The 13,377-nt window shown below is 50.9% G+C and overlaps 2 protein-coding genes across 10 annotated transcripts in view; one reads left to right on the forward strand and one right to left on the reverse strand.

Annotated features, from left to right (window-relative positions):
- Nucleotides 1-10,529, forward strand: part of PCCA (propionyl-CoA carboxylase subunit alpha) — a 349,043-nt gene extending 338,514 nt beyond the window's left edge. For all 3 annotated transcript variants that reach the window (XM_060080286.1, XM_060080287.1, XM_060080288.1), the window contains 2 exons: nt 7,184-7,261; nt 10,201-10,529. In XM_060080286.1, the coding sequence (XP_059936269.1) occupies nt 7,184-7,261; nt 10,201-10,269 (147 nt within the window). In that variant the 3' untranslated portion in view covers nt 10,270-10,529. The remainder of the gene's footprint in view (nt 1-7,183; nt 7,262-10,200) is intronic.
- Nucleotides 10,530-12,130: 1,601 nt separating this feature from the next.
- GGACT (gamma-glutamylamine cyclotransferase) overlaps nt 12,131-13,377 on the reverse strand; it is a 46,754-nt gene continuing 45,507 nt past the window's right edge. For 6 of the 7 annotated variants that reach the window (XM_060080292.1, XM_060080294.1, XM_060080296.1 and 3 more), the window contains one exon: nt 12,131-12,841. In XM_060080292.1, the coding sequence (XP_059936275.1) occupies nt 12,257-12,688 (432 nt within the window). In that variant the 5' untranslated portion in view covers nt 12,689-12,841 and the 3' untranslated portion in view covers nt 12,131-12,256. Of the gene's footprint in view, nt 12,842-12,994; nt 13,111-13,377 lie in introns of all 7 variants that reach the window. The other variant, XM_060080293.1, reaches the window with a different exon arrangement.

Genomic DNA, 13,377 nt, shown 5'->3' on the forward strand with positions numbered 1-13,377 from the left:
TGAGACCTTTCTTTTCATTTCTGGAAGAAGCAGCATTTGAAGCCTCCCTTGGCCTTAGGTCTTCCCCATGGGAAGGGCCGGGTGGGGCCTTCCTGACGTGCCTGTCTGGCAGTGACCCGTGGGCTTCACGCGGCCCAGTATCGGTAGCTGCATCTTTCCCTGGCAGAGGTCCTGGCTCCGCTGTTTGATAGATTTTCCAGTTTCTGGATGTTGATTTACACTCGTGGAGTAATTGCAGTGATTAAACTTCCATATTTTATAGCAGTGGTTATTCAAATGGTTTATTTGACAAGGTGCCAGTTTTTCACCCACACCTCAGATTGTATTCCAAAGCAGGTATATAGCTTCATGCATTCATTATGTAACATTTTTAAACTTTAAGTTATGAAATATTACAAACATACAGAAAGTTGTAGAGAATAATACAAGTACTCATATGCTCTCTGCTCACGTTTACCATATTTGCTTCAGATTTTATTTAACAATAAAACATTGCTTATATGGTGAACTTGCCCCGTGGCCTCTCCCCAGGAGAAATCCTGTCCTGCCCTCTTCAGAGGTAATGGCTATCCTGAATTTGGCCTTTTTATCTTTTCCAGATGACATTTATTTTTGAATGTTATGATAAATTTTTGTTGGTGGTAACAATTTGGGAATTTTTACAGTTTAACTTAATGATAATTATCAATATAAGATAAAATATTTTTATAGATCAATCAATAAATATTGTAGACAAGTCTTCTACAAGTTTGGCATTTGATTTTATTTTTCAAGGGAGGATCTACTTGGAATTAGAGGGTATGTTATCTTTGTTTTAAACACTGTTGAAGATGACAGTCCCCAACCTTAACAAGGTTCAAAATATCTCCTCTCACCTTCTTGCTAAAAAAAACAAAAAAAAAAAATTAACAAATTTAAAAAATCATTATTTCACTGAGTCCTTTAAAGCAGCCTACTTCACAGAGGTCGAGGATCCAGACTGATTTGTTAAAAGTACTATAAATGACATCAATTTTAACTGGTTCTCTTTGTAACTTAGAGGTTCTGGCTCCAGTTTTGAGCTAACTTAGAGGGTGGAAGGGAGTCGTCATTTTCTTCATTTTAAGGAATTTTAGGGAAAACTGGGCTCGTTGTATACTGGCCGCCTCCCTGTGTTCCGTCCCCAGCCTCTGGGCTCCCGCTCTGACGCCCAGGCCCATCCAGGGAGGAAGCCCCAGCAGCACCCTCCCGAGTGAGTTGCTGGTGATGAGACCCGTGCGGGGAGGCCTTACACCGCAGACCCGGGGCTTGGCAGCGCTGCTATCACCTGCCCTCGCGTTTCTCTGTCATTCAATGATGGTTCCTTCCCTCACTGCTTACATACTGCCGTCTCCCCGGGTCTCTTCTCCCCGCCTCTTTACGCGAAGATCTTGGGATGGGAACGCATGTTTCTTCTTCACGAAATGTCAGGAGATGTTAACCAGCCTATCTTACCGGCTCAGAAAGAGGAAGTTATTATACTCAATCCTCCCAGTGCCTTTTTTTTTTTTTTTTTTTTGTGGTACGTGGGCCTCTCACTGCTGTGGCCCCTCCTGTTGCGGAGCACAGGCTCCGGACGCGCAGGCTCAGCGGCCATGGCTCACGGGCCCAGCCGCTCCACGGCACGTGGGATCTTCCCGGACCGGGGCACGAACCTGTGTCCCCTGCATCGGCAGGCGGACTCTCAACCACTGCGCCACCAGGGAAGCCCCTCGCAGTGCCTTTTAACCAAATCTGAGATGCCTTTTCCTTGTGGCTGTTAACTGCGTCTTTCTTCAGATCTAAGGGCCTTAAAATGCATTTCATTCAGGCACCTGTGTTCTAAGTAGCACAACCTTAAAAAACGTAATTGAAGGATTTTCACTTTTGTGGAGTCGGCAGCAGGGTTGATATTGATCCCTGCTTTCGGGTGGCCGATGCAGCAGAAGGGGAGACTGCGGCGGGCCGCTGCGCCCGCCGAGCCTTCTGTCTAATCTGGCAGAAAACACAGAATGTAGGACAACAAAAGGAGGCTCCTTTTTCCATAAAAATTCTTCCTCCCACCCACCCCTCTTCCCCAAAAGAGGGGACTTAATTTTTCAGCTGCACACAGTGATTTGGTGCTCACTCTTGCATTGAAACAGTTGCTGTCTGAACAGGCAGGAAACAGTTCTCTTTTAATTGCTGAAATCATTCGGAAGTGCTTCATGCCCGGCTTCTATACAGCAGATGCTGTGCATTAATTGGCCTGTGTAGAAGTGACCCAGGGTTCCTTGCAGTGGGCCCAATTTTAGGCAGAGGGTTTAAATAGCTTATTTATTATTTTGTATAATCTGGCGTACATTATGTGCTCCTGCACGTGTCGTATTTCATGGTCTGCAGTTTCTAATGTCATGTGGGTTTCAAAATCTGTGTTTCTCTGGTAATGTACTAGCAGCAGGTAAGCTCAAAATTCCATCCATCAGGAGCTAATTTTTTACCCAGATACTCCAATGACTGATGAACCTGTCTTTTGTATGAATGTTTAGCACAGTAGAAAGCCATATGCCACTGGCACAGTTTCCTATGCATCCTTTACAGTTGCTAGAGAGTAGGCTTACAGGGGAAAAACCCTCCACGCCGTTTACGGCCTCTTTCCTATATCTAAATGATAACACCTTTAAAACAGCCCTGGTTGTGGACGACAAAAGAGGGTTAGGGACTGTCTTGGAGGAAATCTGACTCCCATAATCATTTTCTTTATCAGAAATATGACTGTACACTCTTAATAGGGAACCTTGTTTTGTTCCTCCCCGTCTGTTCAAAACAGACCTTAGCCCATTAGAAGGGCCTCCCTTGTGTGGGAAGACCACAGCTGTTACTGTAAATCTCATCCCGTCACTGTATCACCCCCATTTTGTGGCTCTGAAGGATGAAATTGAGAAATGGAATACTGTGCAGTCATCCTTTACATCTCCAATTTTAGGCCTTTGCCATCATTTTCATGCTTTTATTCCAAATCAAATAACATTAGTGAGCTACACCACCTTCTGATGAATATCTGGTCCTGAGCACAGCTTTCAAGTCTGTACTTTGGGGACTTCCTTTTATGTTTGGTGGAGATCTTCCTCCCCCCTTCTCTTCTCTTCCTCTTCGTGCACCTTCTTGGGGCTTTCTTCACGCATTTGCAGTTTGAACTATACAAGTTGCCAAATGTGTCCCAGCCTTAGCATGTTGTCCCAGAGGGACATGTGCTGGAGAAGGTTCTGTGTCTTTTAATCTCTGGGGAAGGAGTAAAGCAAACTTGGTAGAGGATATTGGGGGCTTTAGTCAGAAATAAGAAGTGGTTTAAATCATTAGCACAACAAAGCGGACTATAAGCTTGAAGATGAAAGTCTCTGGGGAAAGAGTCCTCTGAAAATAAATGGAACTTGATAGATTTCCATATCATTTATAACTTCCCTTAATTACACTTGCAAGACTTGCCAGTAAAACTGGAAAATTGGCAGCCTGTATCCATCAGAGCCATTTTGCCGACCGTGGCAAGCAGCTGGCTTTACTGGATTTTATTTCCCGTCACTCACAATTAATCATCAGCTGGAGATGTCTGAAACTCTGCAGCACAGAGCTGTGCCGGGTGACATTCAGGCCTCCCAAGCATGCTCAAATCTGCTGAGTAAATGGGCTGAGGTTTCTCCCCAGCTTTACTCATTTTGGGGCAAGGCAGGCTCCCGCTTAATGAGTGCGCTCCGATAATCAGATGCGAATGTGAACCTTGACCCCATGTCAAAGGAGAGGACGCAATAAGCCGGATGAAAGATACAGGATTCAGACCTCCAAACTTTACACCAATTAGACAGGGAGCGGAGAAGTACATCAGGCTGAGTAGGTTTATCAAAGAGACTTGCGAGGCTTGTGACCATTTTGTAAGCCCGATGTTGGAGACATCCTGTCACAATCATTAAGTTGTTATGCAGTGATTCACGAGAGTGTTGGGGAAGTGTGCGCCCACAAACCCTGCAGTGGCTGCACCCCGCGTGCGCGCTGTCCGAGGGAGACTTGGCCGGGGAGGCGCCCTCTCTGCTCACCCAGTTAATGTCCCCACTTTCTGAGCACACAGGGGAATCCAGGCGGTGTTTCCAGTGCCTTCCGGAGCTCGGGGAGGGCAGGGGATGGGGGCAGGCACCTCTGGACAAGGAGGCTTCCAGATTGTTGAGGTGAGAGGCCTGTGTCATTTTGTCCGGGCTATTGTTGGAACTGCGGCCCTTGGGGGCCCAGCAGGTTGGTGGAGCAGCCCCCAGTTACAGCCCCGTCTGTGTTCTTTGACGTACGGTTTTACTGTATTTGCTTCCCTGACTTGGGTTTTTGAGGGATGAAATAGCTTGAATTTAGGTCAAGTTCATGTGTGTATGTGTGTTTGCGTGCGTGCACGTATAACATGTTTCTGCTGACCGAAATGTGTTTCACTATTTGGTGGAACATCAAGGATCAACTTCCAAGAGTTGTTTCTCTTTTAGGGATGAATGAACAAAAACAAACGACAAAGCGGATTGCTGTGAGTGAACGGAGAAAGAGAAACACGTTACTTAAATTTCCACCAAATAATATAAGTAGAGACCAGCAGAAACAGGGAAAGAAACTAGGGAGAGGAAACAGGAAAGGAAAGGCCGACAGAGCCGTGAGGATGGTTCCAGATTCAGGGCAGCCAGCGCTGCCCGTCTGGCAGCAGATTGGCACTTCCAATCCGCAGGCACTTTCTCTGAAGCCCTTTTAATCAAATTGCCAGAGTGACACAATCTGAGAGAAGGGGGTGTTTTTACCTGGGGGACTTTCCCACGTCTCCCGGATTGTCTCCGGCTAAATCAGAGGTTTTGTTTTTCTGATGGATGATTGGGGACCGACCACCCGCAGTTGCCTGCAAGTCACCTCTTTGCAGATCACCCTCGCCACAAGCACGCAGAGCTGCCAGGAAAGGCGGTCAGTGGACAGCGACAGTGGAGCCCCAGAAACTTCACGTGTGTCTCCCACGGCTCCCAGGCTCTCGGGCCCTGCTCTCACTCACCTCCAGCCTGGCCAGCTCGAGCCTGGAGTGGGGCTGTGGCCCGGGGCCCGGCCATCCTGCGTGTTTCTTACGGGCATCACTGTCAGTTTGGTCTCCGCCCCCTTAGTGACCGCTGGAAATCTCCCAGCTTCATTCGTTTCTTTTTCATAGTCTCGTTAACTGCGAATTCACTTACTTAAAGATCCCACAGAGCATTCTGGCCAGCGGCGCTGAGCAGTGGGCCGAGCAGCTGCAGGAGGGCAAGCTCTCGCCCGCCCAAGAGAAGCCCGTGGGGCTGGGGCTGGTCAGACGGGCCCCGGGCGCTCAGACGCCAGCACAGGAAGCCCGGCTGGGGGAGGGGGCGAGGCGAATGCACGCAGCCGCCCACTGCGGGCACTGGTCCATCGGGGAGGAAGGAGTTCCCAGAGCCGATCACTGATTGTTGGATGGAATTTCCGTGGCTGAATATCAGATCCATCTCCCAGAAAGCCACGGGCCCTGATGCCGGGATGCCCCGTCTCTGAGTGGGGATGCTGCTGCGTGAGGCCAGCTCTGGACCCTCAGCCTCTGCCTGAGAGCCGTGCCCCGGGCCCGCCAGCATTTTGTGTGTGGAGGTACACGGCAGGCGCTACTTCTGGGACGGGCCCTCCTCCCATCTTGCCTGGTCCCTGCCTGCCTTTGAAAAAGGGAGAAAAAGGCTCGGAAAGGACGCCTTGAGGGCTGGCTGTTCTGACCCCCAACCGGGTCCCGCGTTGCCCGGGAGCCTCCCTCACTGCTCTCCTCCTGCGTGTTGAAGAGCGACCCTAAAGTGAGTTCTCCGCTCTCTGGAATGCAGGTGCCAGGGGACGGGGAGTCACAAAGGGCCGCGAGCGCGGCGCGTGTGCCCAGCTCTCCAGCGCAGTGTCGCCTCCGTGCCAGCACCAGAGCTTTGGCATCCCCTCTCTTCCTATATTTCTGTGCCAGGAAAAAGCAGCCCACCACCTGACCAGCAGAGGAGAGGAACGCGTAGGGCTCCGGCGGTCCCGATGCCAGCGAGACAGCTTGTGCCCCACAGGGGGCCGGGAGGGGGGCTTGGAGATAATCTGGGGATTTCAGGAAAGAACATTCTCCAGGCACTTCTGCAACGCTGGCTGAGCACAAGGGTCCAGGAGCCCCACGCCAGGATGCCCACCAGCACCCCACACAGCCGGGTGCCCCAGGAAATTCAACTTTCCCATTTCAAAGACTTCAAGGCCCTTTTCACAAAGATAGGAGAAAAATGCCAGCCCAGCTCCCTGGTGCTTACCCATCAAGGGCGGAGAAAGGAGAATAGATAGAAGGGCCTTTAGTCACAGCTGACTCCTGGGTGGGAGTCCCAGGTTTAACCCCAAGGGATTTATACCCAGCTCCGCCTGGACTTCCCTCACCCCAGAAGGCAAACAGCTGAGCACGAAGCTTGAGTCAGTGCCCCTGGGAGCTACCGGCCTCCTTGCAAGGAATGGGTGGAGCTCCAGAAATCACTCCCTGAAGGCGCTTTCTGGGAGCCACCTGGTTGTCAGTCCTTGGCATGCCGTGCAAAGGCTGGGAGAGTGGCCCCCGTGGCCTGGGTGCTTGGCTGTTGTTCCCAGCCCCCCAGGGCTACAGACAGAAACTCCATTTTTTGCTTACAGCTTTACTGAGAGAAAGTTCACAGTACAATACAATCACCCCTTTAACGCGTGCACTTCAGTGGTTTTTGTCTGTTCACAGAATTGTGCAACCATCGCCACAGTCAATCTTAGAGCACTTCATCACCCCTGCAGAACCCCTGCACCCACCCGCAAGCACTCCCCCTTCCCCTCCGCCCCTGGAAACCACAGATCTTTCTGTCCGTAGAGACGTGCTAATCCTGGACGTTTCACGTAAGTGGAAGGAAGGCATTCCATTTCTGCCACAGCTCTGTGGCAGAGGCAGATTCAGAGATTCCCAGGGGAGGCCCCACAAGCAGCACCTAAAGCCTCCAATATCAGGGATGTTTTTCTAACAAGGACTTGATGATAGAGGGAATGGCCTTTCTCTGCGGTCCCCAAAGATGCACTTGGAATATGAAGTATTAGAGGCTATTGCTGCTGTTTGGATTATATTTCAGAGCATTTGACAAGAAGATTCTCTTAATGGCCTCACTCTTGAACATTGTTCATTTCCCAGGTAGCAGAAGGTCAGGAAATTTGTGTGATTGAAGCCATGAAGATGCAGAACAGTATGACAGCTGGGAAAACTGGCAAGGTATGTCCCCAAGGTCCCACCAGCCCAGGCCGCTGTGACAGGAGGCAGAACCTCCACCTTGGAATCTTGGACGGTTGGGGCCTGCGGGGGACGGCGGGCGGGGCCTCTCCCAGCCTCTCCCTCCTGCGGACGAGGGCGCTGCGATCGGGGCTCCCTGTGCTCTGCATCCATGTGACGTGCAGGCCTTCCAGGAGAGCCTGTGTGACATCCAGGGAGTCGAAGAACAACTGTTCTTCACCTTAATGTCTTTCGAATTAAGGGGTCTTTAACTTTTAATGTTTACATCTGTCTTAGAGGCAGTTAGTTATCTGAGACTCAGGTGACACAGCACGAAATGGTTTTAGAGATTTTGTAAAAATTCATGCAACTCTTCAAGATAATTTCTCCACAAAGAGAACAATTCACTTTTAGATCAAGATGAGCTGAAAGGGGGACTTCCCTCGTGGTCCAGTGGGTAAGACTCTGTGCTCCCAGTGCAGGAGGCCCGGGTTCGATCCCCAGTTGGGGAACTAGATCCTGCTTGCGTGCCACAACTAAGAGTCCGCATGCTGCAACTAAGCCCGCATACTGCAACTAAAGATCCCGCGTACCACAACGAAGACCTGGCACAGCCAAAAATACGTAAATAGGTAATAAATTAAAAAAAGAAAAAGCTGAAAGACCCACATCCACGCGTGGGACTTAACGATTTAGGGAGAAAAAAAGATGTATTAGTACTGAAATCTGTTAAGAGTAAAACTTCTTAATTGAATTTTCTCATTGAAGAAAATAGAAAAGCTTTTTTAAGCAATAACTTCATAATTCTTCCTGCGACTAGAAAGGCACTACTTGTAGCGGAATGATCCTTTTCTGAAGGATGGTTTGGTTTGAAAGTACCACACAGTGGAGCGAGGAGAGGCGGGGCAGGTCGGGTGGGGTGGGGACAGCAGTGTAGGCTGGCTGTGTCCTGCACTGTGGCCATGCCTGGAAGGCGCGATTGAGCCTTGGGGACAGTGGGTGTCCTGGCAGAAGGTACTGTCAGCTGCCAGTGAAGTCTGCATCAGAGAGACACAGCCTCCAGTTGCCTCCCGCAAAGGAAATGGAACTGATGTTCAGAGAACAGGCCGAGGGGGACGCCCCGGTCCAGCCCCAGCCAGGAGGGCAGAGGCCCAGCGTGTGACCAGCCTGGAGGGGCATCGGACGGCTGCACCCAGTCTCCTCGGGGTCTGGGAGAGGAGATCGGCACGCTCTGCGGCTTTGGGGGAATACTGCTTCTCATACCTGATGACCCTTTAAGAAGTGAACAGGAGGGCCTCCCTGGTGGCGCAGTGATTGAGAGTCCGCCTGCTGATGCAGGGGATACGGGTTCGTGCCCCGGTCTGGGAGGATCCCATATGCCGCGGAGCGGCTGGGCCCGTGAGCCATGGCCGCTGAGCCTGCGCATCCGGAGCCTGTGCTCCGCAACGGGAGAGGCCACAACAGTGAGAGGCCCGCGTACGGCAAAAAAAAAAAAAAAAAAAGAAGTGAACAGGAAAGTGCTGGTTTCTGCTCTTGTAAAAATGGTTCTATTTGTCCCTTGGGATTAGTCAACATTTACGCTGCATTACTGTCGTGAGCTTTCCCCTCTGTGATGAGCACCTGGCCTCATTTGGGGGACCCGGAATATACATCAGATGCACACCAGCGGCCCGTGTGCTGGCCTGAGGCACTGACGCCAGAATGAACGTGGCCTGAGCTCCCTGAAGGAGCAAGGAGCCTGCCCGTCTGCGTGGTCTGTGTCCTCGGGGCCTGGGTCTCCTGGGGAGGCCCTGGTGCTGTCAGGGTGGTGATGGGCTCTGGGTGAACTCGCACGTTGGCCCTGCCCTGTCAGCTCGAGTCCTGCCCCACAGGGCGAGGAGGACCGGGCCCCTGAGCCTGGGGCTGGCAGGTTTCGCTTTGAGAGGCCGGTTTTCCTCCCGGGGGCCCGTTCACAGTGGCAGCAGATCCTCCACTCTGGAATCGCAGCGTCATGACCAATACGTCCTAGAAAGACACCAGCGGCTTCAGATGATGAAAAGCAGCCACTTCAGGGCAAATAGCTCCTGCGGAACGAGGCCTTTCAAGTGTCACTGCACAGCTTCTCTTCGTCCCGAGAGACCCCGGGCTGGAACTCCAGGGAGAAGGAGGCCCTTCTTGCCGCTGCTGGCTCATGGCAGAGCCGCGGGGACACCGGCCAGGGCACCCAGCCCCACGTCTCTGGCACTTTTCCTGTTTGCCGCTTGCCCAGACGGCCAATTCCAACCCATCATTCATCTTCACGCCCCGGCAAGAACTTCCAGGTCAAATGACTGTCTCTAGTTTTAAAAGTGAACACAAATTTGGGAAAGCAAAAGCTGACTAAAATCGGGAGAAATCAGTGCGGTGAAAGGGCACGGCGGCAGCGTCACGGGAGCCCAGTGCCTGCCGCACGTCGCACCGCCAGGAGCAGCGCTCGTTCTCTGAGGAATTTCATTTCCCTTCAGAAGGCAGCTTCTGGTCAGGCTAGGGAATTTCTCCTGTTAATTAGTACCTGTTTTGACTCTTGTATAATTGTGAGTGGGTCTGTCTGTTTGTTTGTTTAACACTAAGTACACCATTAACTCTCCCGGGTGTGGAGACTCATCCAGCATAATCACTGCCAGCTGAGACCCCCGAGGGCACCTGTGCAAAGGACAGCACAGAGGCCCTGCGACCAGCAGCTTTTAGGACCGACAAAGAGAAGGAGGGGAAGGTGGCGGCTCACAGCCCACGGCGGCGAGGACGCCCCTGTGCCCGAGGTCCCCTCTGGTGGACGCCCTACCTCTGAATGTTCTATCTGTGCTCCACAGCCCGCCAGGCTGTCCCGTCATTTCCAGAAATGGATGACGAGATGGCTTCCTCCTGGTCTAGTTAATAATTCTTACTCTCCCCCCACCCTTTTTTTTTTTTTTTTTAAATTCAAGGTGAAATCGGTGCATTGTAAAGCTGGAGACACAGTTGGAGAAGGAGATCTGCTTGTGGAACTGGAATGAAGTATTTATAGCCTTTCAGTCATCACCCGATTTAATTAGCCATTTGTATTATTGTTCTTGCACACTCAATTTATTCAAGCGTTTTGCAGGAACACCCCTGTGTAGCAGATTTTACATGGTCATATTTATTCCACATATAGTCAAAACCAACATTCTGCCAAAAAATCACCAATGGAAATTTTTATTGATATAAATACTTGTACATACGATTTGTACTTCTGCTGTGAGATTTCCTAGTGTCAAAATTAAATCAATAAAACTGAACATTTGTCTAAATATTAGTTTGCCCTTTTTTTGAACGAAGAAGACAATGTACATAAGAGGCTATGGGCTGTGCCAGTAGACTTTAAATACTGGCGTTTCATTGGGATCCTTTTTAAACATTTATAGAAATACCAGTTCTTGGCCGTCAGTTTCGTTAAGTTAGCATTTGCCACTTTGTAACCCGATTACCTGCTTCATCCTGCTTGAGGACCTAACTCCTGCTTCCGGTCGTTCATAACCTCCCGAAGCCCAGACAGCGCCGATGACGGTCCTGGAAGTCCCTCCTGTGTGGCTCTAACGGTGAGTGCGGACCCCGAGTCCTCAGGGGCGACCCCCTTACCCATCCCAGGGCACCAGCGCGGGTACCCCTCGGGGCTCCCCTGGCCCAGTGGTGGTGGGCAGGGCTGCCATAGCTGACATCCATACCCGCCTTTCTGTGTTTTTGTGAAGCAAGTTTCCAATTAAGAAAAAAGGGCTAAAAATCACAATCATGCTTTTGTGCCAGATGCAGTTAAAGCTCACAGTCTACCGTTAAGTTGGAGAGCGAGTGAGCTCTCCCAACGGAGAACGAGGTTACTTGGGACCAGCAGCTGCGTTTTCACCTGGCTCTGAAATTCGCAGAATACACCTCGTACTTTGCTGGTGAGGAAGCAGAGGCGGAGTCGTGCGCTGATCCGACGCTGACCCTGACAGGTTATCGGACGGAGGTGGGTAGTAATTGGCACTTCGTGCCTTGCTAAAATTAGTGTAGGTGCTGTTTGTATTTGGAAGCGAAGCTTTCTGTCAGGCCTGAAGAACAAATGACTAATGTGTTGGTTCTTCTCCAAAAGGCCCGCCCCCAAACGCTGCTCCCTTGGTGGGGGGTGGGGGGCAGGGACCGCGCCTGCCCTGCGCTCCCGTGAGCTTCCGTCTGAAACTGGGGTGTTCAGCTGCTCTGCCAACAAGTGGGCGCTTGCTATTTTGCTAGATGAGAATGAAAAGAACCTTCTACCAAATAAGTAGACTCAAAAAGGCCAACAATAGCACCAATACTTTTATATTTGATTTCCCAAAACATCTAGTTTAACTTTAAATGATCTTTAATACATAATCTCTGTAATAAGCCTGATCTGAAAATTAAGAATGATATTATATATATATTCAGAAGTACTCTAAAATACAGCGTGTTTTTTTTGAGGTTCTTTTATTACATTGAGACGTCTAAAATCAGCTTTAAAAAAATTTCTCAGTGCTACAGGTCAGACAGAACTGATACAGCAGGGCTGTTAAAATCCAGCTGCCACACACAAGTCTTTATATTCATTTTAAATGTTATCTTCAGACTGAAGCAAAGAAAAAAACAAAAAACACCAACATAATAAGAAAAGCATAACATGAGTTTTCAAAATGTCACTTAGGGGAATTAAAATCCTGAGTTTTTCTCATCCAGGACGTTCAAGCCCATGATGCTGTTTAAGCAGCAAGCAGTAAAGCAGCATCAGCAAGACAGATTTCAGGAAGCAATCTTGTTATTAGTCATGTCAAAATTATTTGGGAAATCGGCTGCCACTGAAGAAGACACTCCCCCCTCACCTCCCCACCCCCCCACCCCCCCATAGAGATTTATAAATGTTTGTTTCAAAGGGTGTTCACAGGCTTTTGTATTCAGCGAGTGCGGACCCAGCGAGGCCATCCTCCAACCACCAGGCTCTTGGTCCTCGGGCGGCCGCTCCCCTCGCACTTCTCATCTGCTTTCCCGCGGACTATAGCGAAGCCCGTGCTCCCCCTGCGAGTCGTAATTGTCGTGGTACGGGAGGTGGACCCACTCAGGCGGGTAGGTGGCCGTGCTGTACACGAAGCACTGCAGGGTCCCGCCCGCCCCCTCAACAGTGACTGTCACCCGGGTGCGCTGGTACATGTCCGGGCAGCCTTCGAACTCGTCCAGGAAGCACAGCATCTGCTCGTCCACGGCGTAGACCTCCCCAGACACTCGGCGCCCCCGGCCCGGCAGGTTCAGCAGCCACGGGATGTTGCGCTGCCCCGCGATCACCAGCGGGTACGGCTCGACCGTGCGACCCCAGCCCCGGAAGGCCGCGCGGCCGTGGGCGCCCTCCAGCAGGACCCCGTGGTTGGGCTGGCCCGTCTTCAGGGTCCCGTACACGAACACGTGGGCCATGCGGCCGGGAGCTGCGAGCGAGCGAGGACGGACGCACAGGTCCCGCACGGCGGGGAAACGGGCGGCCTCGCCCGGGGCCTCCACTCCCGACCAGGCCGGGTTCCAGGAAGAGCGACTCGTGTCGGATGAGGCAGCCTGTCGTGGCGGCAAGCCCTGTAGAAGCGCGGTTTTGTAGAGCAGTTAGTTTTCAATCTCTTAAGAGGACTTTAAACAGTAAATATTACAGAAAAGTAAAAATAACGATAAACAAATAGAAACATATATATATATATATATACGTGTATATCTATATACATGAATAATCACCTGTCATCAGCTACCAAAGAGAATTCCGGTTTCAGCACTACATTTACATTCTGGCCCCGGCAAGACGCAGCAAAACGTTAGCTGCACCTTTCTGTGTCCCTTCTTTCTTCAAGGTCCTAGAGGGTGACACGGCCTCCCTGTGACTCAGCCCAGCGACCGACCATGGCTCCAGTGAGAGAGAAGGTAAATATTTACCCCGCTTCCTGGGTCTGGGCCACAGATGATTACATAACCGACCAAAGTGATTTGTGTAAGAGGGACTCAAACAAAAATGGAAACGGAAAGTTAAATGTCTGGGCCCCTCTTCCAAGCCTGGCATCTAGCTGCCCCGCTTGCCCCCAGCCCTTCAGACACCGAGGGACATGGCCCCGGTGTGCCAAGAG

The sequence above is a fragment of the Mesoplodon densirostris genome, chromosome 17, assembly GCF_025265405.1.
Source record: "Mesoplodon densirostris isolate mMesDen1 chromosome 17, mMesDen1 primary haplotype, whole genome shotgun sequence".
NCBI classification, from domain to species: Eukaryota; Metazoa; Chordata; class Mammalia; order Artiodactyla; family Ziphiidae; genus Mesoplodon; species Mesoplodon densirostris.